Source organism: Urocitellus parryii, chromosome 1 (assembly GCF_045843805.1).
Source record: "Urocitellus parryii isolate mUroPar1 chromosome 1, mUroPar1.hap1, whole genome shotgun sequence".
Classification (NCBI taxonomy): Eukaryota; Metazoa; Chordata; class Mammalia; order Rodentia; family Sciuridae; genus Urocitellus; species Urocitellus parryii.
In genome coordinates, this window is record NC_135531.1 from 158,302,823 (window position 1) to 158,328,991 (window position 26,169).

The 26,169-nt window shown below is 40.7% G+C and overlaps 1 protein-coding gene across 1 annotated transcript in view; it reads left to right on the plus strand.

Moving 5' to 3' along the window:
- The window catches only part of Ranbp17 (RAN binding protein 17), a 285,855-nt gene that overhangs the window by 221,107 nt on the left and 38,579 nt on the right, over positions 1 to 26,169 (plus strand). The window contains exon 23 of the mRNA XM_026401323.2: positions 23,922 to 24,136. Within this exon, the coding sequence (XP_026257108.2) occupies positions 23,922 to 24,136 (215 nt within the window). The remainder of the gene's footprint in view (positions 1 to 23,921; positions 24,137 to 26,169) is intronic.

Here is a 26,169-nt window from a genome sequence, read left to right on the forward strand (position 1 = left end):
CAGCTCTTGTCTATATACATTGTAGGCCTCTTCTAACACATGCTGTTTTAATTGCATGTTTGATTTGTAGAACTTGAGGTTAAAAGTTCTACAAATCAAACATGCAAACTAGAAACCACCTATTTTTTTTTTAGAGAGAGAAAGAATTTTTTAATATTTATTTTTCAGTTTTTGGTGGACACAACATCTTTATTTTTTTTATGTGGTGCTGAGAATCAAACCCAGCGCCCCACGCATGCCAGGTGAGCATGTGGCTTGAGCCACATCCCCAGCCCCCACCTATTTAAGTCAATAAATTCACTCTTGTTTTCATTGTAATCAGCAACAACATTGCCACAACTTTTATGTCCATTTGAAGATAGACACATTAAAATCATACAGAAATTTTGCCTTCTAGAAGCAAACAGACCCCCTTTTATGTTTTCTAAATACAGTTTTGCCTTACTTAACTTTCAGGGTACAGCTAATTCTTGTCCATGTCTGAGCCACACCCCCAGCCTTATTTTGTATCTTATTTAGAGACAGGGTCTCAACTGAGTTGCTTAGTGCCTTGCCATTACTGAGGCTGGCTTTGAATTTACAATCCTCACATCTCAGCCTCCCAAGCCACTGGGATTACAGGCACGTGCACTGCGCCCAGCCTGTTCAGTCTTTTTCTAATTATTCTTTAGGCTCCACATGACAGTACAGTGTATTATAACATGTTATACATTCGTGGAGTATAACTTCCCATTCTTTTTTTTTTTTTTTATTGGTCGTTCATAACATTACATAGTTCTTAATACATCATATTACACGGTTTGATTCAAGTGGATTATGAACTCCCGCTTTTACCCCGTATACAAATTGCTGTATCACATCAGTTACCCTTCCATTGATTGACATATTGCCTTTCTAGTGTCTGATGTATTCTGCTGTCTGTCCTATTGTCTACTATCCCCCCTCCCCTCCCCTCCCCTCCCCTCCCCTCCCCTTTTCTCTCTCTACCCCTTCTACTGTAAATCATTTCTTCCATTTGTATTCTCTTGTCTTACCCCTCCTTTCCTCTTATATGACATTTTGTATAACCCTGAGGATCGCCTTCCATTTCCATGCAATTTCCCTTCTCACTCCCTTTCCCTCCCACCTCTCATCCCTGTTTACTGTAAATATTCTTCTCAAGCTCTTCGTCCCTACCCTGTCCTTGTTTACACCCCTTATATCAAAGGAGTCATTTGGTATTTGTTTTTTAAAGATTGACTAGCTTCACTTAGCATAATCTGCTCTAATGCCATCCATTTCCCTCCAAATTCTATGATTTTGTCATTTTTTAATGCAGAGTAATACTCCATAGTGTATAAATGCCACATTTTTTTTTATCCATTCATCTATTGAAGGGCATCTAGGCTGGTTCCACAGTCTTGCTATCGTGAATTGAGCTGCTATGAACATCGATGTAGCAGTGTCCCTGTAGCATGCTCTTGTTAGGGCTTTAGGGAATAGACCGAGAAGGGGAATAGCTGGGTCAAATGGTGGTTCCATTCCCAGCTTTCCGAGAAATCTCCATACTGCTTTCCAAATTGGCTGCACCAATTTGCAGTCCCACCAGCAATGAACAAGAGTGCCCTTTTCCCCACATCCTCGCCAGCACTTATTGTTGTCTGACTTCCTAATGGCTGCCAGTCTTACTGGAGTGAGATGGTATCTTAGGGTAGTTTTGATTTGCATTTCTCTGACTGCTAGCGATGGTGAGCATTTTTTCATGTACTTGTTGATTGATTGTATGTCCTCCTCTGAGAAGTGTCTGTTCAGGTCCTTGGCCCATTTATTGATTGGGTTATTTGTTATCTTATTGTCTAATTTTTTGAGTTCTTTGTATATTCTGGTTATTAGGGCTCTATCTGAAGTGTGTGGAGTAAAGATTTGTTCCCAGGATGTAGGCTCCCTGTTTATCTCTCTTATTGTTTCTTTTGCTGAGAAAAAACTTTTTAGTTTGAGTAAGTCCCATTTGTTGATTCTATTTGTTAACTCTAGCGCTATGGGTGTCCTATTGAGGAATTTGGAGCCCGATCCCACAGCGTGTAGATCATAACCAACTTTTTCTTCTATCAGATGCCGTGTCTCTGATTTAATATCAAGCTCCTTGATCCATTTTGAGTTAACTTTTGTGCACGGCGAGAGATAGGGATTCAGATTCATTTTGGTGCAAATGGATTTCCAGTTTTCCCAGCACCATTTGTTGAAGATGCTATCCTTCCTCCATTGCATGCTTTTAGCCCCTTTATCAAATATAAGATAGTTGTAGTTTTGTGGATTGGTTACTGTGTCCTCTATTCTGTACCATTGGTCCACCCGCCTGTTTTGGTACCAGTACCATGCTGTTTTTGTTACTATTGCTCTGTACTATAGTTTGAAGTCTGGTATCGCTATACCGCCTGATTCACACTTCCTGCTTAGTATTGTTTTTGCTATTCTGGGTCTTTTATTATTCCATATGAATTTCATGATTCTTTTATCTATTTCTACAAGATATGCTGTTGGTATTTTGATTGGCATTGCATTGAACTTATAGAGAACTTTTGGTAATATCGCCATTTTGATGATGTTAGTTCTGCCTATCCATGAGCAGGGTATGTTTTTCCATCTTCTAAGGTCTTCTTCTATGTCTTTCTTTAGGGTTCTGTAATTTTCATTGTATAAATCTTTCACCTCTTTTGTTAGGTTGATTCCCAAGTATTTTATTTTTTTGGGGGATATTGTGAATGGAGAAGTTGTCCTCATTTCCGTTTCAGAGGATTTGTCGCTGATATACAGGAATGCCTTTGATTTATGCGTGTTGATCTTATATCCTGCCACTTTGCTGAATTCATTTATTAGCTCTAATAGCTTCTTTGTAGACCCTTTTGGGTCTGCTAGGTATAGAATCATATCATCTGCAAATAGTGATAATTTAAGTTCTTCTTTTCCTATTTTTATGCCTTTAATTTCTTTTGACTGTCTAATTGCTCTGGCCAGTGTTTCGAGGACTATGTTGAACAGAAGTGGTGAGAGAGGGCATCCCTGTCTTGTACCAGATCTTAGAGGGAATGCCTTCAATTTTTCTCCATTCAGAATGATGCTGGCCTATGGCTTATCATAGATTGCTTTTACAATGTTGAGGTATGATCCTGTTATCCCTAATTTTTCTAGCGTTTTGAACATAAAGGGATGCTGTACTTTGTCGAATGCTTTTTCTGCATCTATTGAGATGATCATATGGTTCTTATTTTTAAGTCTATTGATGTGGTGAATAACATTTATTGATTTCCGTATATTAAACCAGCCTTGCATCCCAGGGATGAATCCTACTTGATCATGATGTATAATTTTTTTGATATGTATTTGAATCCGATTCGCTAGAATTTTATTGAGGATTTTTGCGTCAAGGTTCATTAGAGATATTGGTCTGTAGTTTTCCTTCTTTGATGTGTCTTTGTCTGGTTTCGGAATCAGGGTGATGTTGGCCTCGTAGAATGAATTTGGAAGTTCTCCCTCTTTTTCTATTTCCTGAAATAGCTTGAAAAGTATTGGTGTTAGTTCCTCTTTAAAGATTTTGTAAAACTCTGCTGTATACCCATCCGGTCCTGGGCTTTTCTTAGTTGGTAGTCTTTTGATGGTTTCTTCTATTTCCTCTATTGTTATTGGTCTGTTTAGGTTGTCTATATCCTCCTGGCTCAATCTGGGCAGATCATAGGACTCAAGGAATTTATCTATGCCTTCACTATCTTCTATTTTATTGGAGTATAAGGATTCAAAGTAATTTCTGATTATCTTCTGTATTTCTGAAGTGTCTGTTGTGATATTGCCTTTTTCATCCCGTATGCTAGTAATTTGGGTTCTCTCTCTTCTTCTCTTTGTTAGCATGGCTAAGGGTCTGTCAATTTTATTTATTTTTTCAAAGAACCAGCTTTTAGTTTTGTCAATTTTTTCAATTGTTTCTTTTGTTTCAATTTCATTAATTTCAGCTCTGATTTTAATTATTTCTTGCCTTCTACTTCTTTTCCTGTTGTTTTGCTCTTCTTTTTCTAGGATTTTGAGATGAAGTATGAGATCATTTATTTGTTGGTTTTTTCTTTTTTTGAGGAATGAACTCCAAGCAATGAATTTTCCTCTTAGAACTGCTTTCAATGTGTCCCATAGATTCCGATATGTTGTGTCTGTGTTTTCATTTAACTCTAGGAATTTTTTAATTTCCTCCTTGATGTCTTCTAAAACCCATTGATCACTCAGCAACCTATTGTTCATTCTCCAGGTGATGCTTGATTTTTCCTTTCTTCTTTTATCATTGATTTTCAGTTTCATTCCATTATGATCAGATAAGATGCATGGTATTATCTCTACCCCCTTTGTATTGTCTAAGAGTTGCCCTGTGACATAGTATATGGTCTATTTTTGAGAAGGTTCCATGTGCTGCTGAGAAAAAAGTGTAGCTACTTGATGTTGGGTGGTATAGTCTATATATGTCAATTAAGTCTAGGTTGTTAATTGTGTTATTGAGTTCTATAGTTTCCTTATTTAACTTTTGTTTGGAAGATCTGTCCAGTGGTGAGAGAGGTGTGTTGAAGTCTCCCATGATTATTGTATGTTGGTCTATTAGACTCTTGAACTTGAGAAGAGTTTGCTTGATGAACACAGCTGCACCATTATTTGGGGCATATATATTTATGATTGTTATGTCTTGTTGGTGTATGATTCCCTTGAGCAGTATGAAGTGTCCTTCTTTGTCCCTTTTGATTAGCTTTGGCTTGAAATCTATTTTATTAGATATGAGTATGGACACTCCTGCTTGTTTCCGCGGTCCATATGAGTGATATGATTTTTCCCAACCTTTCACCTTCAGTCTATGTATATCTTTTCCTATCAAATGCGTCTCCTGTAGACAGCATATTGTTGGGTCTTGTTTTTTGATCCATTCTACTAGCCTGTGTCTCTTAATTGGTGAGTTTAAGCCATTAACATTTAGGGTTATTATTGAGATATGGTTTGTTCTTCTATCCATATTTGTTTATTGATGTTACTAAACCTGATTTGTTATCCTCTTTGACTACTTTCCCCCCTTTACTGTCCTACCTCCCATTGTTGGTTTTCAATGTTATTTTCCATTTCCTCTTCCTGTAATGTTTTGCCAAGGATTTTTTGAAGAGATGGTTTTCTAGCTGCGAATTCTTTTAACTTTTGTTTATTGTGGAAGGTTTTAATTTCATCTTCTAACCTGAAGCTTAATTTCGCCGGATACACGATTCTTGGTTGGAGCCCATTGTCTTTCAGTGTTTGAAATATGTTATTCCAGGATCTTCTAGCTTTCAGAGTCTGTGTTGAGAGATCAGCTGTTATCCTGATTGGTTTACCCCTAAATGTAATCTGCTTTCTTTCTCTTGCAGCTTTTAAAATTCTCTCCTTATTCTGTATGTTGGACATCTTCATTATAATGTGTCTAGGTGTGGATCTCTTATGATTTTGCACATTCGGCGTCCTGTAGGCTTCTAGGATTTGGGATTCTGTCTCAATCTTCAATTCTGGGAAGTTTTCTCGTATTATTTCACTGAATAGACTGTTTATTCCTTTGGAATGGAGCTCTGTGCCTTCCTGTATCCCAATGACTCTTAAATTTGGTCTTTTGATATTGTCCCATAATTCTTGGATGTTCTGCTCATGGTTTCTTAGCAGACTTGCTGAGCTGTCTATGTTCTTTTCCAGTTGAAATACTTTGTCTTCATTGTCTGATGTTCTCTCTTCTAAGTCTTCTACTCTGCTGGTAGTATTCTCAATTGAGTTTTTAAGTTGGTTTATTGTTTCCTGCATTTCTAGAATTTCAATTTGTTTGTTTTTTATTACCTCTATCTCCCTGTGAAATTGATCTTTTACTTCCTGGATTTGTTTGTCAATGTGATCTTTCATTGTCTGATTTTGCTGTCTCATGTCTTCCTTGAGATTCCAGATCATCTGAAGCATATATATCCTGAACTCTTTATCTGATATTCCATCTGTTGCAGCTATTACCTCTTCTAAAGTTGAGTTGACCTGCATTGCTTGTGGTCCTTTCTTTCCTTGTCTTTTCATACTGCTCGCGTTTCTTTCTGCTTGGTGCAACTGTTGTGTTTTGAAATTTACCCCCTATTTATTTATGTTGCTCTTGTATACTTGAAAAGTCTCCCTTGCAGGTGCGGGCGGCGGCTGTGCCCCTACTCCAATTGGGGTGATGTGTCTACCACGCTGGCGGCTCTCTGGGCCTGTTCCGGGAGTGGAAGGCGGCTCTGCTCTGTCCCTATTCCAATTGGGGTGTCGTGACTACAATGCTGGCAGGTCGCTGGGCCTGTTCCGGGCGTGGGCGGTGGGCTTGGCTGGCGGGATTCCACCTAATGGCAGTCCCTAACCTCCCTGCTTGCTAATTAATGGCTTCTCTGAGGCGCCACGCCTTCTGTAGCTGCGGGGCAGGCCGCGCGAATCAGTTGGCCTGGATCTCCGGGGTCCTGCTGCTGGCTGTTTTGATGTTGCAAGCTGTTGGAGAGTGGTGGTGTATTCTTCAGCTTTCCCAGATGGTGGCCGCTGACTGCCTGGATGGAGTGTCCGCTGTTTTGATGTTGCACTCTGAAGGAGAGTGGCGGTGTATCCTTCAGCTTTCCCGGATGGTGGCCGCTGACTGCCTCGGTGGAGTGTCCGCTGTGGGGGATGGGACTGTACCGCTTCCTTCCCCTTCTGAGATCCCGTGCTCGGCCCAAGGGTCCGTGTGGGCTTGGCTGGTGGGATTCCACCTGATGGCCTTCCCTAACCTCCCTGCTTGCTAATTAATGGCTTCACTGAGGCGCCACGCCTTCTGTAGCCGCAGGGCAGGCCACGCGAATCAGTTGGCCTGGATCTCCGGGGCCCTGCTGCAGGCTGCTGGTAACTTCCCATTCTTGTGTTTGTACCTGATTTGGAGTTTCACCGTTGGTGTATTCATATATGAACATAGGAAAGTTCTGTCTGATTCACTTTACTGTCTTTCCTATTCCCATCCCCCTTCCTTTCCCTTTCCTTCATTCCCCTTTCTCTAATCCAGTGAATGTAATCCCCCCTCCCTATTTGTGTATTAGCATCCACCTATCAGAAAGAACATTCAGCCTTTGGTTTTTTGTCTTATTTCATTTAGCATGGTAGTCTCCAGTTTCATCCATTTACCAGCAAATGCCGTAATTTTATTCTTCTGTATGACTGAGTAATATTCCATTGTTTATATATACCACATTCTCTTTATCCATTCATCTGTTTAAGGGCACCTAGTTGGTTCCTTAGCTTAGGTATTGTGAATTGAGCTGCTATAAACATTGATGTGGTTGTTGTCACTGTAGTATGCAGATATTAAGTCCTTTGGGTATAGACTAAGGAGTGGAATAACTGATTCAAATGGTGATTTCATTCCGAGTTTCCTGAGAAATCTTCATAGAGCTTTCCAGAGTGGTTGTACCAGTTTACAGTCCCACCAGGAATGTGTAAGTGTGTCTTTTCCCCCCATGCTCGCCAACATTTATTGTTACTTGTATTCTTGATATTTGCTATTCTGACTGGAATGAGATGGAATCTCAGTGTAGTTTTAATTTGCATTTCTTCAATTGCTAGAGATATTGAGCATTTTTTTCATATATTTGTTGACCATTCGTATTTTTTCTTCTGTGAAGTACCTTTCAGTTCCTTTGCCCATTTCTTAATTGAGTTATTTATTTTTTTGGTGTGAAGTTTTTTGAATTATTTATATATCCTAGAGATTCATGCTCTATCTGAGGTGCAGGTGGTAAAAGACTTTTTCCCATTCTGTAGGCACAGCATTCCTGGTTGTTTCTTTTGCTGTGAAGAAGCTTTTTAGTTTGATACCATTTATTCATTCTTGATTTTACTTCTTGCACTTTAGGAATCTTATAGAAGAATTTGATTTTTAAGCTGACATGATGAAGAGTTGGGCCTACATTTTCTTCTAGTAGGCGCAGGGTGTCTAATCTAATACCTAGGTCTTTGTTCCACTTTTAGTTTTGTGTCCTGTCCATGTCTTTTCATACTAAGATGTATGATTCCAAAAACAGCGTGGCATATGCTTAAAAGCACAGTTTTTGGAGATTAGAAGGTCTGAGTTCCAATTGTGGTGCTTATCAACTCCATGACTTTCAGTGAAGACACTAAACCTCTTTGCCTAATTTTCTCATACCTAAAATTAGGAATAATAAAGACATACTGACCTGGGTGCCTGTGTAGGGTTAGGGGGTTTACTGAGCTGCTCTGAGTGGAGGTCCGGCCCAGGGAAGCATGGAGCGGGCACTCACGATGGTGCCCCTTCATCCGCAGCCATTCTCTTGCGGGCATCTTCTTTGGACAGGGCCTTGTGGCCTGAGAGTCTTCATCATCCAGGGCACCTCGTGCCTAGACCACCCTGCCTGTAGTGAGTGCAGTACTTTGTTAACTCAGTTTCCTTATTTCATTAAAGGAAATAATAATCCCCATTATGAAACAGGGCAGCATACACAAGGATCAGACATCAGAAGAGCTTGAACTACACCAGTGTTAGGTTCCTCTTATCATCACGGTGCTATCTTTCCTGCATCATTTCATTCATGAATGTACTGTTTCCTTTGGGGCTTGTTCGCTCTTGCAGTGGGGATATTGAGAAAGTGACTCGTCCTCTCCCAGTACCGCTGGCTCTCTTGAACAGCACATATGTCCAGTAATAGGCACAAGGAAGCTCCGTGGGCTTCAGAAGCTTCCTATCTCCACTGAGTTGTCTTTCAAAGACCAGGTGCTACCACAGAGGTTGAGAGGTTCGAGGGTGGTGTGGAGGGGAGGAGGAGGGAGGCTGAAGGAAGGGAAGGGAGCAAGGGGACAAGGAAAGAGAAACCCTCCGAGCATCCTTGGGAAGCCATTAAGATGTTCTTTTACCTGAAGAAAGACTAGAAGACAAGCAAGGCTCTGCTTCTAAGTTCGATTACTGGTGTTAGTGACTTCCAGTTTTTATCAGCTGCCATATGCCTGCTCCTTCCTATATTAGGTCATTTTTCATACATTTACCGGTTGAATCCTCAAGGTAGGTAGCATCATCTGCAGCTCACTACTTATGTGACCTTGGCTGAGTTGTTTACTTCCCTTGCTTAAATAGGGAAAATATACATACCTCACAGGACAGTGGGAGGGCTCAATTAGATAAGGTGTGGACTGCCTTGGCCAGTCAGTTACCTGCCCTGCTTACTGTAAGCTCATGGAGATGAGCAAGGTAGCCAGATAGAACTAGCTAGCAGGGAGGCAGGGAGCTGAATTGGAATTCCATTCAAAGTCCCTATGACTTTAGATGATGAATGCGTCTTTCTACTCTCCTTCCTGCCTTCTGAGAGTTCCACAGGAAGATGTGCCTTGGATGTTTATGGTGAAGCACTATTCTGATCCCCAAACTTAAGGGAAATCAAAGGTTCCATGGAAAATGTTCTTCAGCTGTGCCACAGTGACAGATACTGGCACTGGACCTCCATCTACGCACTCGCCCTCCGGTGCTGGCTCTGGTAGCCAGGCTGAGGGGCCTCTTGCCCCTTGTGATGTTTTGTTACCTGTATTTTTACCTCTGAAGCGTCTCAGTGCTCACTGGAGGGAGACCCTCAGGGGTCTAGAGGATAAGGGAGAGCGTGACTGGGAGGTTATTTATTCCTTTGGTAAGCCGAGGGTTTTTTCTGTGCTCACTGCTCCTGGCGGTGTCTGGTGGTCAGTGCCCCAGGAGGTACAGAGGGAGGACTCCTTGCCTGTGCTCCTGATGTGTTCTGTATTTGTGGAATACCTCCACCTTACTGCTCTGTGAGACTGGCAGAAAAATAATACTTCTGATATGCTGTTTTATTTATCTGCATTCTGTCATGATATACTTTGATGTAAGTTTTTAATTTTGCCTCCGCTCTCAGCTGCTCTTGCCGTTACAGCTCAGGGTCAGCGATGAGGTCAGCCACAGTAGCACAGAACAATTTCCTGTTTGTACAGCCCAGGTAACATTTGGATGAGGATTAAATTTTACCACATTTTCTACTAGCCCAGGCCTATTATTTCTAATGAGTTTTAAATTGCTTCAAGAACGTGTATTTCAAAACTTAGTGCTATGATCCGTTCAGCCTGAACAACTTAATAAAAGAAATTTCTTTCTTAAATTTTTGGTTAAAATGTTGTATGCAGTGTAATAAATGTTATTACTTTAGAAACCTACTTCTCAGTTTTAAGAACTGGATGGTTTTTAGGCTCAATTTCCATTCCTCTAATCTCTCTTTCTGTGCCTCTGGGTGCTGGTGTCTTTAGTGACATCTGTTGGTCAGCAAGTGCACATAGGGAGGAATGACAGTCATTTCCATAGCTGTCTAGGGTGGAGCTGTTCCATCCCTTCCCTAGGTGCCTGCTGTAAGAAAGCTCAGTGCTGAAGAGCTAAACTTTTAAAATGGGTAGAACAAGCTGAGGTTATTCACTAAGCTTAAGAATTTACATCTTTCAAGCAGTCTGCACTCCAGCTGCGGTAAGGTGTAACTTAGGGTGCATAAATTGGGTTTGTAAGGTGCTATATAAGCTGCTGTTACTTACTCCTGGTGACTAGTTAGATGACATAGACAGTGGTTTCCACACTGGGTTTTCCAGAGCCCACGAGGTCTGTGTCAGTACCCCAGAGGCTCTCCAGAAAGGAGTAAAGGAGGGGACTCTGCAGCCACTTTGACCAGAACCACCTACATACACAGTTGCACAAGACTTGTTTGTAAGAGGTGTCAGTCACCTGTCCAGAAAAATATTAAAGACCATGAAAATGAAGGACGTGTCCTTAGAAGCATTGTGAGAATGAGGGAACTTGGCTGCGCATCTGTATTTAAATGATCCCAAGGTAGGGGAGGATGGCGTTGGGCTTCACACAACCAGAGACTCAGTAAAACGTCAGCAGGGAGTTTGAACAGTTGTTGAAAACAGTGATTCAGGAGCCTTGAAATAGAGTAGCCTGGAATGTTAAACCCGACTGGATCCCAAAACCAAGATCAGAAAGCTTAGGAAAGCAAAGATCTTGAGAAACACATTCTAGCAAAACCAAGAGCCTGAGAATCCCCTTTCCTCGCTCCACTCCCTGGGTGAGATAAAGCTTTTTTTATAGATGGGCAAAAAATGCTAATGGACTCCCTTATCCAAGCAACTCGTGTTTATTGAGCAATTACTATGCCTGACACTGTGAGTGTTACAAGGGATAAGAAATAAATATGACAGAAAAAGAAGCTTAGTGATCTTCCCTTGAGTAACTTGAGTCTAGCAGGGGATTCAGACAGGAAAATGAAGAATCATGATGCGTTCTGCTCAATGTTGTGCTTGAAAAGTATTCAGAGTGCTTGGGGAGCCCAGAAGAGAGGCTAATTCAGACGGAGGGGTCAGAGAAGACGGTATTTCTTGAAGGAGTAGGGCCCAGAAGTTTGAAAAGGGCATTTAAAGCAAAGGATAGCTTTTACAAAGAACATAAATATAAAACAGCATGGTGTATTAGGAAGCTTCAGGGATTTCAAATTGCTATAGAGTTTTAGGCAATAATGTTAGGGTGGGGGGGACCAAATATCAAGTAATACCTGAATCAAATAAGGAGTCACAATTTTATTCTTTCTAAAATAAATGTTACAACATGATATTATGGGATACAAATAGAGAGTTTAAAAGTTATTTTAGTGAAGCAAATTAACATATCCATGTTCTCACATGTGTGTGTGATGAGACCAGCTAAAAATCCACTCGTTTGGCCTGGATCCCAGACACAGGACCCTTTTATCATATATCACCGTCCTGTTGTACATTAGATGCTCATCCTGCTTACCCGCTAGTCTGCAGACTCTAACCTGCTGTTTACCATTTCTTCCCCTCCTCTGCTACCTCAGGTAAGCACTGTTTTCTCATTTTCTGTAATGAAATTTTTTTCCGGTTTCACATATAATATGAAATCATATGATATTTTTCTTGCTATATCTAGCTTACTTCACATAGTGGCATGTACTCCAGAGTTATCCAAGTTGTGGCAAACAGCAAGATCTTATTCCTTTTTACGGCTGAACAATATTCCACTGTGTGTATCTATACCACTGTTGAGTTGTACAAGTTCTTTTTTTTTTTTTTTTTTTTTAAGAGAGAGGGGAGAGAGAGAGAATTTTTAATATTTATTTATTTATTTTTTAGTTCTTGGCGGACACAACATGTTTGTTGGTATGTGGTGCTGAGGATCGAACCCGGGCCGCACGCATGCCAGGCGAGCGCGCTACCGCTTGAGCCACATCCCCAGCCCCTGTACAAGTTCTTTATAAATTTTTTATATTACGTCTTTATCAGATGAATGGTTGGCAAGTACTTTTCCCATTCTGTTGACCACATTTTATTTTTTCAATTTCCTTTTCTGTGCAGAGCTTTTTAGTTTTAGTAAGTCCCATTGACTTTGGCTTTTGTGGCCTGAGCTTTTGGCGTGATCTTTTTGGGGGGAAAAAAAAAAAAATCATTGCCAAGGCCATTCATTGTACAGAAGCTTCTCCTCTGTGTAGTCTTCTAAGAGTTTTGTAATTTCTTGCCTTATATTCAGGTCTTTTATTCATTTTGACTTTATTTTTGTGTATCAAAGAAGATGAAGGCCCAGGTTGGTTTTTTTGTATGTTGGAAGGCCAGTTTTTCCAGTGCCCTTCATTGAGGAGCTTGTCTTTTCCCCATTGTATTCTTTGGTGCCCTTAAACTTAGTTGACTATATGTTTGGATTTATTTCTGGACTCTATTCTTTTCCACTTCTCTGTGTATCTGCTTTTATGCTAGCATCATATTGTTTTGGTTACTGCAGCTTTGTAATCAGTTTTGAATCAGGACATGTGATGACTCCAACTTGATCTTTCTCTGAATTGTTCTTACCATTCCGGGTATGTTATGGCTCCAAGTGAATTGTAAAATTTTTTTTTCTATTTCAGTGAAGAATGTCATCGGGATTTTGACAGGGGCCACATTGAATCTGTGTCTTGGTTTGGGTGGTGTGGACATTTTCAGAGTATTCTTCCAATATTTAGGCATGGGATATATTTTCATTTATTTGTGTTTTCTTCAGTTGCTTTTATCAATGTTTTATTATTTTCAGTGTATAGTTCTTTCAACTTTATCTGTAAGCATGTATTTTCCTTAAGGAAAATACTGAGTGGTTCTAAACAAAGTGGTGTGATTTATTTGTATTTTTGTGAAACCACTTTGATAGTGGGCATGGTAGATGGCTTGCCGGATACCAAGCTAGAAGAGAAAGGGACAGAATAACTCATCTGGGAGTATCTTGTACTGTCTCTTTCCTATCAACGTGATTCTGTCCTACTTGATAATATAATTTTACAGAATTCCTGCTATCATACAAAGAAAAAAGATACATCAGTTCTCGAGAATTTAAAGAACCACATTTGCTCTTACTAAATGTTCATATAGTCTTTGTCATCTTCAAACAGTAGTTTGAAGTAGTTTCTTTTTGTTAATATTCCATATGGGACAAGATTTGCCCCAGCGCCTAAGTCTAGTATTTGTATGTAAGCTCGTTCATGAAGTGGTTGTGGCTGAGAACCTAGATAATACAAAGTAGTAGGGTTTATTGGAGGTTTCAGCTAATGATTGTGGCTATAGTTAGATTTACATTCAACTAATAAGAAAACACACACACACACACACACACATATAATGGTTATAAAATTAGCCCCATGAGTTTTAAATACTAGAAATTACTTCATTTTTCTCTGTTTTCTTTCTGTTACTTGGTGTGGCTCCATGGAAAAGAACCATGAAAATGTACTCTGCCAGGTGGCACATGCCTGTAATCCCTAAGAAGGATATATCAATTCAAGAGGCTGGGTGCTGTGGCGCATGCCCAAAATCCCAGTGGCTCTGAAGGCTGAGGCAGGCAGATCACGAATTCAAAGCCAGCCTCAGCAAAAGCAAGGCACTAAGCAACTCAGTGAGACCTTGTTTCCAAATAAAATACAAAATAGCAACTCAGTGAGACCTTGTTTCCAAATAAAATACAAAATAGGGCTGGAGATGTGGCTCAGTGGCCAGGTGCCCCTGCATTCAATCCCTGGTACACATACAAAACAAAAAAGTGTAGCAATTAAAATTATACTTTTAAGATTACCAGCTTATAGGAAATACATATATGCAATGCTATGTAAAAGTAGAATGCAAATTATACCTGTGCTATAGGTAATATAAAACTTGTACACATGGTGAGAGTTGAAAGAAAACACAGAAAATTTTAAATAGTTTGGTTGTAAGTTAATGGGTTTTTAATATTTTTTCTCCACTAATGTGTTTATAAAATAACCTGTGTAAAATATTTTATTCAAAAAAAGAAATGAAACATACTTTGTTAGTTACTAAATTTGTAATTAAAGCATTGGACAACATTACTGTGAAAATCCTAAAAGCAATTACATCAGCACTTGATTTTATCTTTTATGTCGTTGGCTTTTAGGCCATAATGCAGACAGGAAGGATGTCACCTCAGCACCATAAGACCACTGTTCACTAGCAGTATACTGCTACATCTTTTTCTATCATATTTTTTGGTATCCGCCATTTTTTTCTATCTTTTTTCTTTAAAATAGAAATATCTTTTTTCACTTTTTTTTTTCCTAATTATGAATAGCACACTTAGGGACTGGTGTTACAGCTCAGTGGTAGAGTACCTGCCTAGGATGCATGATGCTCTGCCCCAGTCCTGCAAAAATAAAGAAAATCATGCACTCATGGGGAGAAAAATCCAGTAATATTAACAGTGTGTTGCAGTGTATATCTCCTGCCATATTTTTAATGTCTACATGTGCACATTTTTTATAAGTGGTATCATGAAATACTTGCTATTCTAGAATTTGCTGGTTTTTACTGTGCCTTGACCATTGCTCCATGTTAATATATAAATTTCCTGTGGAGGGGGGGTGTGTGTGCTGGGATTGAATCCCAGGTGTGGTAGGCAAGCTCTTTACCCCTGAGCTACATTCGCATCCCTGCCTCACCTTCTCAACTTTTTAAACAGCTGCAGAGTATTTTATTTTATGGTCATATAGTCATTATTTATTCATTATTTAACTTTGGCTGAGCATCTAATTTTCCATCATCACACACAGTGCTCAGGTCAATAGCTTTGTACAGTCAGCCTTATGAGCTTTACCCATTCATTCAACAGATGTTTATTAAGAATAGCAGTGCCTACTCCAGGATCTTTGGGTACACCGGTAAGCAAACTGGGAAAGGAGCTATCCAATGACTAGAAGGGAATGTGTGCTCTGGGGGAGAGGCAGCTGGAAAGAGGACTGCCTGGGTGCCAGGGAGTGGAATTCAGGAGCTCTGGCTCACCCCTCAGGGGAATGCTCCATGGCACAGCTACTCTGGAAGACAGTGCCACGGTCTCTCACACAGCTCACATACTCTTATCATACAATCCAGCAATCCTGCTCCTTGGCATTTACCCAAAGGAGTTGAAAACCCATGTCTACCAAAACCTGCATAGGGGTTTATAGCAGCTCGTTTCGCAACTGCCCAAACCTGGAAACAACCAAGGTAACCCTCACCAGGTGAGTCAGTGGAGACTAGTAACACAGAAAGACTTGGAATGTAGTGCAGTGCTACTGAGAACTGAGCTGTCCAGAGGACTAATATCTGAAGTATATAAAGAACTCAAAAATTTAATACCAAAAAACAAATAATCCAATCAGGAAGAGGGCAAATGGATTAAACAGACCCTTGTCAAAAGATGAAATACAAATGGCCAAACCAATATATGAAAAAATATTCAACATCATTAGTAGTCAGGGAAATGCAAACCAAAATTACACTGAGATTTTATCTCACACCAGTCAGAATGGCAGCCATGAAGAATATAAATAATAATAGATGGTGGAGAGGATGTGGAGAAAAGGGAACACTTTGCACTGTTGGTGTGACTGTAAATTAGTACAATCATGATAGAAATCCATGTAGAAGCTGGGCACAGTGACACACACCTGTAATCCCAGCAACTTGGGAGGCTGAAGCAGAAGAATTGCTAGTTCAAAGCCTCAGCAAAAATGAGACACTGAGCAACTCAGTGAGACCCTGTCTCTAAATAAAATACAAAATAGGGCTGGGGATGTGGCTTAGTGTTTGAGTGCCTTAGGGTTCAATCCCCAGCACAAAAAAAAAAAAAAAAAAGGAAGAAAAAAGAAATCAAGATGGAGGTTCCTCTAAAGTCCAGGCATGAAAGTCTTGTGACCATATTGCTCAGCCATACCACTGCTCAGTGTTTACCCTAAAGAATTAAAACCATACTTTAGAAATATGCGAATATCCATATTTATGGCAGCACAATTAACAATAGCCCAACTATCAGGATCCATCAATGGATGAATGGATAGAGAAAATGTAGTATGTGTGTGTATAAAATGGAGTTTTACTCAGGCACAAGAAAAATGAAATATATCATTTTCAGAAAAAAGGATGGAATTTAACATTATGTTAAGCAAAATAAGCCAACTCATAAGGTCAAGAGTTGTATGTTTTCTCTCATATGTGGAAGCTAGAGAGGAAAAAGGAAAAAAAAAGAGTGGGGAGTGGTCCTCATGAAAATCAAGGAGAGATCAGCAGAATAGAGGAAAGGGACCAAGCAAGGGAGGAAGGGGGCAAGTGCTAGGGAGGGGTACTGGCCAAATTATATTGCAATATAGTGTGCACGTGCGAATGGGTAATAGCAGATCCCACCATCATGGACAGCTACAGTGCATCAATGAAAATGAACTGTCAAACCATGCAGCCTTAAACGCCTGCCACAGAGTGGAAGACATCTTTCTGAAAAAGCTATGTAACATGGATTCCAATTCTGTGACATTCCGGACCAAGAGAAACTATGAAGACAGCCCAGAATAGTGGATGGAGAAGGGAAATGGTGAACAGACAGAGCAGAGGATTTTTAGAACAGGGAAATTAGAATGGTTGATACATGTCATTATACGTTTGCCCAAACCCAAAGATGTACAAGGCAAGGAGTGGGTGCTGAACCTTGGACTGTGTATATGATGTGTCCATGGAGGTTCATCTGTGTAACAAACATGCCACTTAGTGGGGTGTCAACAACAAAGGAGGAGATGCACGCGGGAGCGAGGGTGTGTAGGAAATCTCTGCCTTTCTGTCAGCTCTGCTGTGCTGCTAGTCTGCTCTTTAAAAAAAAAAAAAAAAAAGGTTTTTAAAAGCGCCAGGGACTGGGAACATGCTGTACTCTTAGAGTGGCCCAGAAGATGAAGTGCAGGCAGACTTCCAGTGTGTGAGCAGTGGTTGTATGAATGTCTTGGGGAACATTCCAGGATAAGGTGATAGCATTTCTTAGGATCCTCAGGCAGAAGCACATCTGAGAGCAAGCAAGTTGGCAGCTGGAGCCAGATGAGCAAAAGGGAACTGACAAGAGCCACATCGTGCAGGCCAGGGCTTTGATTTTAACTCCAAGGAAAATTAAGGGCCTTTACAACATTTGGGGCAGAGGAGTGTCGTGATCCAACTTGAGTTTTAGAAAGATCACTCTGGCTGCTGGGTTAAAGTGGACCATATAGGGGTTTGACTGCACAGCAAGAAGAGCAGATGAGACAGTATTCCATGCAGTGACACAGATATAGTTGAAGATGGAGTTGATGTCAGCTGAGGTGGAGGTGGGGGACTGTTAGTTCCATTTTGGTCATGTTGAGCTTGAGTGTTGATTAGACATCCAAGTACAGATGTTGAATATGAACTTGGATATGTGAGTCTGGAGTTTGGAACATACATCAAGGCTAGAGAAACTAATATGGGAGCTGTCTGGCCCTTAGGTGGTATTTAAAGCCGCAGAACTAGGTGAGATGACTAGGGAAACCTGGAGGAGAGAGTGGACACTGATTTGAGCTCCAGTGTTAGGAGGTAAAAGAGAAGAGGAGGAAGCTACACAGGAGAGGAGCCCTGAGGCAGGACAGTCAGGAGTGTGTGTCTTGGAAGATGCAGAGGTCACCTGTGTATCAGAGCTGCCAGTGAATCAAGATGAAGACTGAGAGTCGGCTGCTGTCTCAATAGCATGCGCAAGGCCCCAGCTTAAGTTCCCAGGAATCACAAAAGGAGGTGGAAGGTCAGGTGGAGAGAGCAAACGCCAGCATTCAGCAATAGAGTGACCTTGAAATGGGCATATTTGGTGGATTGGGCATAAAGAATTGAGAGGAGAAGAAATGAAGACAGTGAATATTGACAGTTGTTTGAAGAATTTTTTACAAAAGGCAACAATATCTAGCAGACTAGAGAAGGTTTTGTGTTACTTTTTTATTTGATTTTTTTAGTTGTAAATGAACACAATCCCTTTATTTTATTTATTTACTTTTACGTGGTGCTGAGGATCAAACCCAGTGCCACCCACACATGTGCTAGGTGAGTGCTCTACCACTGAGCCACAGCCACAGCCCCTGTTACTTTTTTTAGTGGCAGAAATGATAGCATGACTTGTATTCTGCTAAGAGTAATTGAATAGCAAAAAATATATACACACACATACATACATACATATATATATTTCTCTCCTGTGCATAGTATATGTATAAAAAGGTTGCTTTTGCCTTTGGCAAGAGATATGGGACTTGGTTGGATCTGGGGGCACTGGCAGCAGAGGTGAATGCAGTGCATTCCCAGAAATGGACTGGTGCTTTTTTTCATATTTTAATGAATATTACCAGTGCCTTCTACAATGATCATTAATTGCATATTCCTATTTTTCCTGTTGCTTAAAATTCCACATTCTTATCAACACTACCTGGTTTCAGTTTTTTGTGCTCTGAAAGGGAAATATCCTGTTCCCTTCCAACCCTCACAACCTCAATTCTGCTCCAGGCTATTCGTGCCTAGGCCTTGGCAGGTTTGCAGAAACAGAGATGGGCTGAGTGACTTGGGGTGAAAGGAGGTCTCATGTCACTGCCCTGATGGGGAATGAAGACATAGAACCTGGGAGCTGAGCACTAACCACTTTAAAATTTTAGAGATTAAAAGGGAAAACGAGGGGCTGGGGTGGTGGGTCACCGGTAGCGCACTCGCCTAGCACGTGCGAGGCCCTGGGTTTGATCCTCAGCACCACGTAAAAATAAATAAATGAAATAGAGCTGGGGATGTGGCTCAAGCCGTAGCGCGCTTGCCTGGCATGTGCGGGGCGCTGGGTTCGATCCTCAGCACCACATAAAAAAAATAAAATAAAGTTGTTGTGTCCACCGAAAACTAAAAAATAAATATTAAAAAAAACTCTCTCTCTCTAAAATAAATAAATAAAGGTATTGTGTCCGACTGCAATCGAAAAATAAATAATTTTAGAAAGGGGAAAATGAAAAGGTAAAATCAATGCAGGGATTGTCTGATAAGCCAAAAGGCACCATGTTCATCCTGTCAGTTCCTCCTGGCACGAGATGCTCCTGTGGTGTGTCACATCCTTGCTCTGTTTTTTCTGAAAACTCTTGAGGCACAGAGAATGGTGGGATAGGGGGCAAACATACCACCTACAACTCATCCTCTTGGAGGAACACAAAAAAGGTAGTGACCGTGACCGTATACAGTATTGACCACTGGATATGTAAATGAAAAGGATTAAGGGGAAATGACATTGTTCTGTGCCAGACAGGAGCTCCTCCAAGTGTAAACACAGGAGACTAGACTGGGGGAAACATGAGCCCAGAATTGCACATTGTCATGGTTGACATTTATTGAGCACTGTGCCAGCTCCTGTGGGTAAGCACTTAACATATGTCACCTCCCTTGCTCCACAAGAGAGCCTGGGAGTTAAAGGAGTTATTATCCTTGTTTTATACATAAGGAAACAGTGACTTACAGAGGCTTATGATCTGCTCAGATACCCAAGTAGCAGGAAAGAGTGAGGATTCACACCGGGGCAGTGCAACTTAGAAGCCCACACAGTTCATCCCGGCATTGAGTACTGTCCATTTATCTTCCATTAGAGCATTATCTTGTTACACAGTTTTTCACCTAAAGAGGACATCCTGCAGTCAGTCACCCATGGAAGAGGTAGGGAGTTGGGGGAAGGGGGCTTATAGAAACAGACTTGGAAGTTGATTCAGGTGAGCAGAAGAGACTTTGCATCTTTTGGTCTATATCCCTTTCTGAATGTACGTCTTGAGACTTGTTTAGAAGGGGTACTCTTGAGTGCTAGAAGCTAATAACAATGAATGGCCTCTCCATGAAGGGCAGAGTGGAGGTTAAGAAGGAGAGAATAGCAGTAAATAGAAGCTAATAATGAGGAAGATATTTCTAGTAAGCCAGATGATGTAGATCAGGAGTCCTCTTCTTACTTCTCAGTTGTTTTCCTGTTTAATGAGATCTCTTAGACTGCCTTAGCATGTACAGTGACAGTGGCAGTTTTGTACTGCTTGTGACTGTCCTCCATTGTTGCCTTTGGTGGTCTTAGCCATCCAGTTCACACCTTTCCTCTCCTAAGCTTCAGCATAGCCTCAGCATCCATCTTACCCATGACCCGTGTTAAGGATGCAAAACTAAGGATGGGCCTTTCTCCTGACCCCCAGTATAGCCAACATCGTCGCTAGGAAACAGGGATTTTCCTTTTGATTCTAGCCTTCAAAAGGGTTTATTTCATTCAGGTAAACATTGTTTCTTTTGGTGCTTTGACAGTAATGCCAAAGAAGCAACTGTCACCAGCTTCCATGGCTGCCCACCTGGCAATGTCCCCATCTCCCAGTAGTCCGCAGTGCAGATCTCAGGAATGCCTGAATGAAGGGTGGGACTTCGCAGGCATGCGGTGTAGCAGGGAAGATGGTGTTCCCTACCAGAGAGGCACATGGATACCCAGTTAGTTCTCTTCACAGTAACGTGACTGATATACACATCAGGCAGGGAACAAGAACTGTATGGAGTAGAAAATGTATTTTAGGAATTATACCTTTTTTACAATCTTGGGTAAAGATGAGGAAATGAGTCCAAAGGGGAGAGTTGAAGGTTCAGGGAAAAACTTCACTGATCAGCTCTTCTGAAATAATGGCATGAATAGGGATGTCCAAGCTTACAGGGAGGTCCAGAGGGTAGGAACATCCGGATGCTGGATTAGGATCATGAAAGTAATGGAGTGAGGAGGGACAGGTATCATTGTATAAAACCAAGTGGGATGGCATCAAATTGAAAAGCTTCTGCAGAGAAAAGGAAACAAGACCATGAAGAGAGAGCCTAAAGAATGAGAGAAAAATCTTTACCTGCTTCTTTTCCAACAGGGGATTAATAACCAGAATACATAAAGAACACAAAAAAACTTAACAGTCCACTTAATAAATGGGCAAAAGATCTAAAGAGCCATTTCTCAAAAGAAAAAATACAAATAACCAGCAAATATATGAAAAAATAAATGTTCAACATTCTTAGCAATCAAAGATAGAAATTAAAAATACACTGAGATTTCATTTCACCCCACTTAGAATGACAATCCTCGAGAATACAAATAATGGTAATTGCTGGTGAGGATGTGGTGGTGGAGCTACGTTCAAACATTGTTGAATTACAAATTAGTACAACCACTCTGGAAATCAGTATGGGGATTCCTCAAAAAATCTAAAATCAGTGCTGGGGTTGTGGCTCAGTGGTAGAGCGCTTGCCTAGCATGTGAGGCACTGGGTTAGATTCTCAGCATCGCATATAAATAAATAAAATAAAGGTCCATTGACAAGTAAAAAATATTTTTTAAAAAAGATCTAAAATCAGCATATTATAGAAATACATCATATTAATGTTTATAGCAGCAAAAACCACAATTGCCAAGTTATAGAACCGGCCTAAGTGCCCATCAATAGACTAATGGATAAAGAAAATGTGTGTGTTTGTGTGTAAATAGGATGAAGTTCTACTCAGCCATTAAGAAGACTGAAATTATGTCATTTGCTGGTAAATAGATGGAACTAGAGAATATCGTCCTAGGTGAAATAAGCCAGACTCAGAAAATCAAGGGTCAAATGTTTTGTCTCATGTGCAGAAGCTAAAAAGAAGAAAGGAATAAACAAGGGGATCTAACAAAAATAGAAGGGAAAGCTTAGAGTAGAAGTGAAGGACCAAGCAGGAGGGTGGAGAGAAGGGGAGGAAAAAGAACTAGAGAATGAAATTGAGAAAATATGCTGTGTGCATGTATGAATATGTCACAGTGCATTCCAGCTACATCCATAACTAATGCACTGATGAAAAATAAATGAATAAAAGCCCCACAGAGTAGAAGAAGGGAATCAGAGAGAGAGGAAGGAAGGAAAGAAGGAGTACTTGGGATCGAAATGTTACGTACAATTATGAATACGTCAAAGTGAACCCCACCATTCTGTATAACTACAATACACTAATAAGCTTTTTGTTAAGGTCAGTGAAAGGCCATTGCCTCTGCAGAGCTGCTCCTGTAAATTTGCTGCCCAGTGTGTGGACTGGTGGGCATGGGGTCAGTGGTCAGCAGGACTGGTAGTCCCAACAACAAATGGGACCTAGAAGCATTTCCACATTCTAATTGTCACCAATTCTAATCACAGCTTGAAGAAATTTGGGGCATCTACCTTCCAGATCTCACACAAACTTCTCTTTGGGCCCCTTCACTCACAGTCTTACAGGGAAATGGGTTTCATCCTGGTTTAGCCAGGTTGACATAGGATAAGCCACAGTGCCTCTAACCTTTGTGAACTGAATGTAGTTCACTTTTAGAAGCAGTTTTCACTTGAACAGGAGAAAGCAGAGCTAAGAAACAGTATGACTATATTTTTTTAAAAAACATTCTTAGATATTGCCTAGTAATGTGCATTAATAGTGCACATTTCAAAAACAAACTGTTGCCAGGCGTGGTGGCACACGCCTCTAATCCCAGCAGCTCAGGAGGCTAAGGCAGGAGAATGGCAAGTTCAAGGACAGCCTCAGCAACTTAGTGAGGCTGTAAACAACCTACTGAAACCGTGTCTCAAAATAAAATATAAAAAGGACTGGGGATATGACTTAGTGGTTAAACACCCTTGAGTTCAGTCCCTAATACAAAAAAAAAAAAAAAAAAAAAAGTTGATGTAAATGCTAAAGATTACAATAGAAAATTTTTTAAGTGATTATATAAACATTTCTTTGTCTTTAATCAGCATAGAATTGAGATAGTTTTAAAAACAGTCTTCTGGGGATGGGGCTCAGTGGTAGAGCACTCGCCTAGCATGCGTGAGGCACTTGGGTCAATCATCAGCACCACATAAAAATAAAATAAATGTATTGTGTCAACTACAATTAAAAAATAAATATTAAAAACAATTGTCTCTTGAGGTCTTCTGAGAAAACAACTAAGGAGAAAAAGGAAAGAGTGTTTATTAGGCACTGTGCCAAAAATGTGTGTCCTATTTCATTTAATTCATAAACCAAACCTATGAGGCTCCTAAAAGTGAAGCAATTCAAGATCTAGTTCATATGTAAATGTTAGAAGTTTACCCAGAATTTAGAGTAATTTACATCTTAATCAGATTTATCTTTTTCTCTTAGTGGATTATTTTATTCTACTTTTTAAAAACTTTTTATTGAAAGAATAACATCTATATTAAAGTACAAAAGTGAATTAATCTGAAGAGTATAACTCAATAAACTTTTACGTATTTCTGTATATTTCAATGTAATCACCATCCAGATACAAACACCAGACTTTCCCATGCCCTGATCGATTTCCCCTGGGCCCTTTGTCCTTCCCAGGTAAATGGCCTTAAGCATTTGTAGTTTTCACTTCTGTGGAGGGCTCTGTTTTTGGAGCAGTGCTGGAGGGAAGGGAACATTCACAGTGAGGTGAAATGTTAAGCATTGTGCCCTGTGGCTGCTTTGAATTACCTCTACTTATGGCACTTTCTCTTTCTGCTTTTACCCTAAAACAGGTAATCAGATCCTGTCTCTTGGGAGCCTCTCAAAAGATCAGATTTATCCAATGAAACTCAAGGGCATCTCCATCTGCTATTCAGCTCTCAAATCTGCCTTATGTGGAAATTATGTCAGCTTTGGCGTCTTCAAGTTGTATGGGGACAACCATTTTGACAATGTACTCCAGGCCTTTGTCAAAATGCTGCTGTCGGTGTCCCACAGCGACTTGCTAGTAAGCAATCATGTAATGTGGGCGTCTTTGTGAAGCGAGCAGCAACAACCACAGGCCCTCAACTGTAGGACGAGGGCTGGGGAGCGAGAGCAACCCCAGAGCAGTTTCCCCTCTGGGACAGCATGCTTGGTCTCACTCACCGCTAAATGCGCTATCTAGTGACACCCCTAGTGACTGTGCTTATAGAATCAACTGCAGGTTCGAAGGGGTACCTGCCACCCTCTTCCAGGTGGGTCGTCCAGAGTGCTCCAGATTGTGCCGTGGCAAAATGTAATGAGCACTTTCAGTTGATTGCTTACGGCCAGACTCATAATTCCAAAACACCTGTTTCCTGCAGTAGAAACAGGGTTGCCGTGAGGTCTTCCAGTCCTTCTGTTCGGCTCCTCTGACTTGCCCTGTGGTTTGGCTTTCTTTTCCACTAAAATTCTGGTGAACTGGACAGAGTGCAGAACCACAGGTGGAGCAGCCCTACATATGTGGAGACCTGCACGCACTAGTTACCTACCTTGAACGGCTCTCCTCTCTTTTTCTCCAAAATGAGTGGATTGACTGGGTGAGCTCCAGGGCCCTTCTCTGCTTGGCCACCTAGTTTCTCTAATGTGTGTCAGTGGTCTCCAAACTCTGAATCCATCAGAACACCTGCAGGGTGCTTGTTGGTAATTCGAATTTCCTGTTTCCTTCACTGGGCTCTCATTATCAGGCTTTTTTTAAACATCTGTCAGATTACCCAGAAACCACTGAATGCCCAGTGTGGTGGCAGTGATTTCTTGGGTAACGCAGACAAGTAATTCATCCTTAGAATGGTTCAGGCCTTCCCAGCTGGTCACACACACCGCAGCCCCAGGGTTACAAGGATGATCTGAGGACCTGTGCGGGGTGGCCTTCATGAGAAACACTCCTGGACTCAAGGCGTCCCCACCATCCTAGGCTGGCCTCTGCGGGGATATGTCTCAAGCTGAAGTCACCAGGCGTCCTCCCAGTGACACAGAATGCTCACTGAGGCTGTGCCCGGAGGACAGACATTACAAAGGAGACACTTGGATCAAATCAACCATATGTTACATTCACTTCCTTGAGGGGACTCTTCACTACAGCTGAGGTCCTCCAAGAAATATGGTGTCACTCTAGAAATTTTTCTCTTGCCCCCCCCTTTTTTTTAAACAGTCAAGCAAACCTCCAGTTCAATAATTTTCAAACTTGAGAGTACGTAAGATGTATGTTAAAAACACACATTGCGGGCCCCACCTCAGAGCCTTCCACTTAGTGAGTCTAGAGCGGGATCAGAACGAGCACCCCGAGTGATTCTTACAGAGGTAGCTACCTTCGTCTCACTTTAGGAAATGCTGCTCTGCTTTACCTTTCTTATGAGCAGCATGTTTCTTTGACATCAATTTGGGTTACATTTAAGATTTTCCAGATATATTTCTTGTATGTTTTATCTTTGCCTGTAGTATGGAAAATACTAAGCCATTTACCAAAGGATGATTTAGTCAGATGGGTTGGCATTGTTTAAATATATCAGACTATAATGCCAAGTCCTATTATAACAGCAAATTTCTTTGTGCTTAAAAAACAAAAACTAATAATAACAAAAGTTTTCTAACCACTATTAAGTGCTATTCATTGTTATAATATTCCAGTTCAGAAAAATGATTCAGTCTTCCACATATTTACCTGCTTTTAGGTATTAGCCATGTAGAGTAAAACTGAAGTAACATTCTGTTACAGCTTCAAATTAACATTTCTAGAGATCAAGGGATTCCTATTAGAACCCTTTTAAATGCTGAATTGGGAATCATTATGCCATTTTTTAATATATTTATTGACCTTGTATTTAAAAATAAGTTGAGGGCTAGGGATGTGACTCAAGCAGTAGCGTGCTCGCCTGGCATGCATGCAGCCCGGGTTCGATCCTCAGCACCACATACAAACAAAGATGTTGTGTCCGCCAAAAACTAAAAAATAAATTTAAAAAAATAATAAAATAAAAAAATAAAAATAAGTTGACAGTTTCCAATATTATAAGTTGCAAT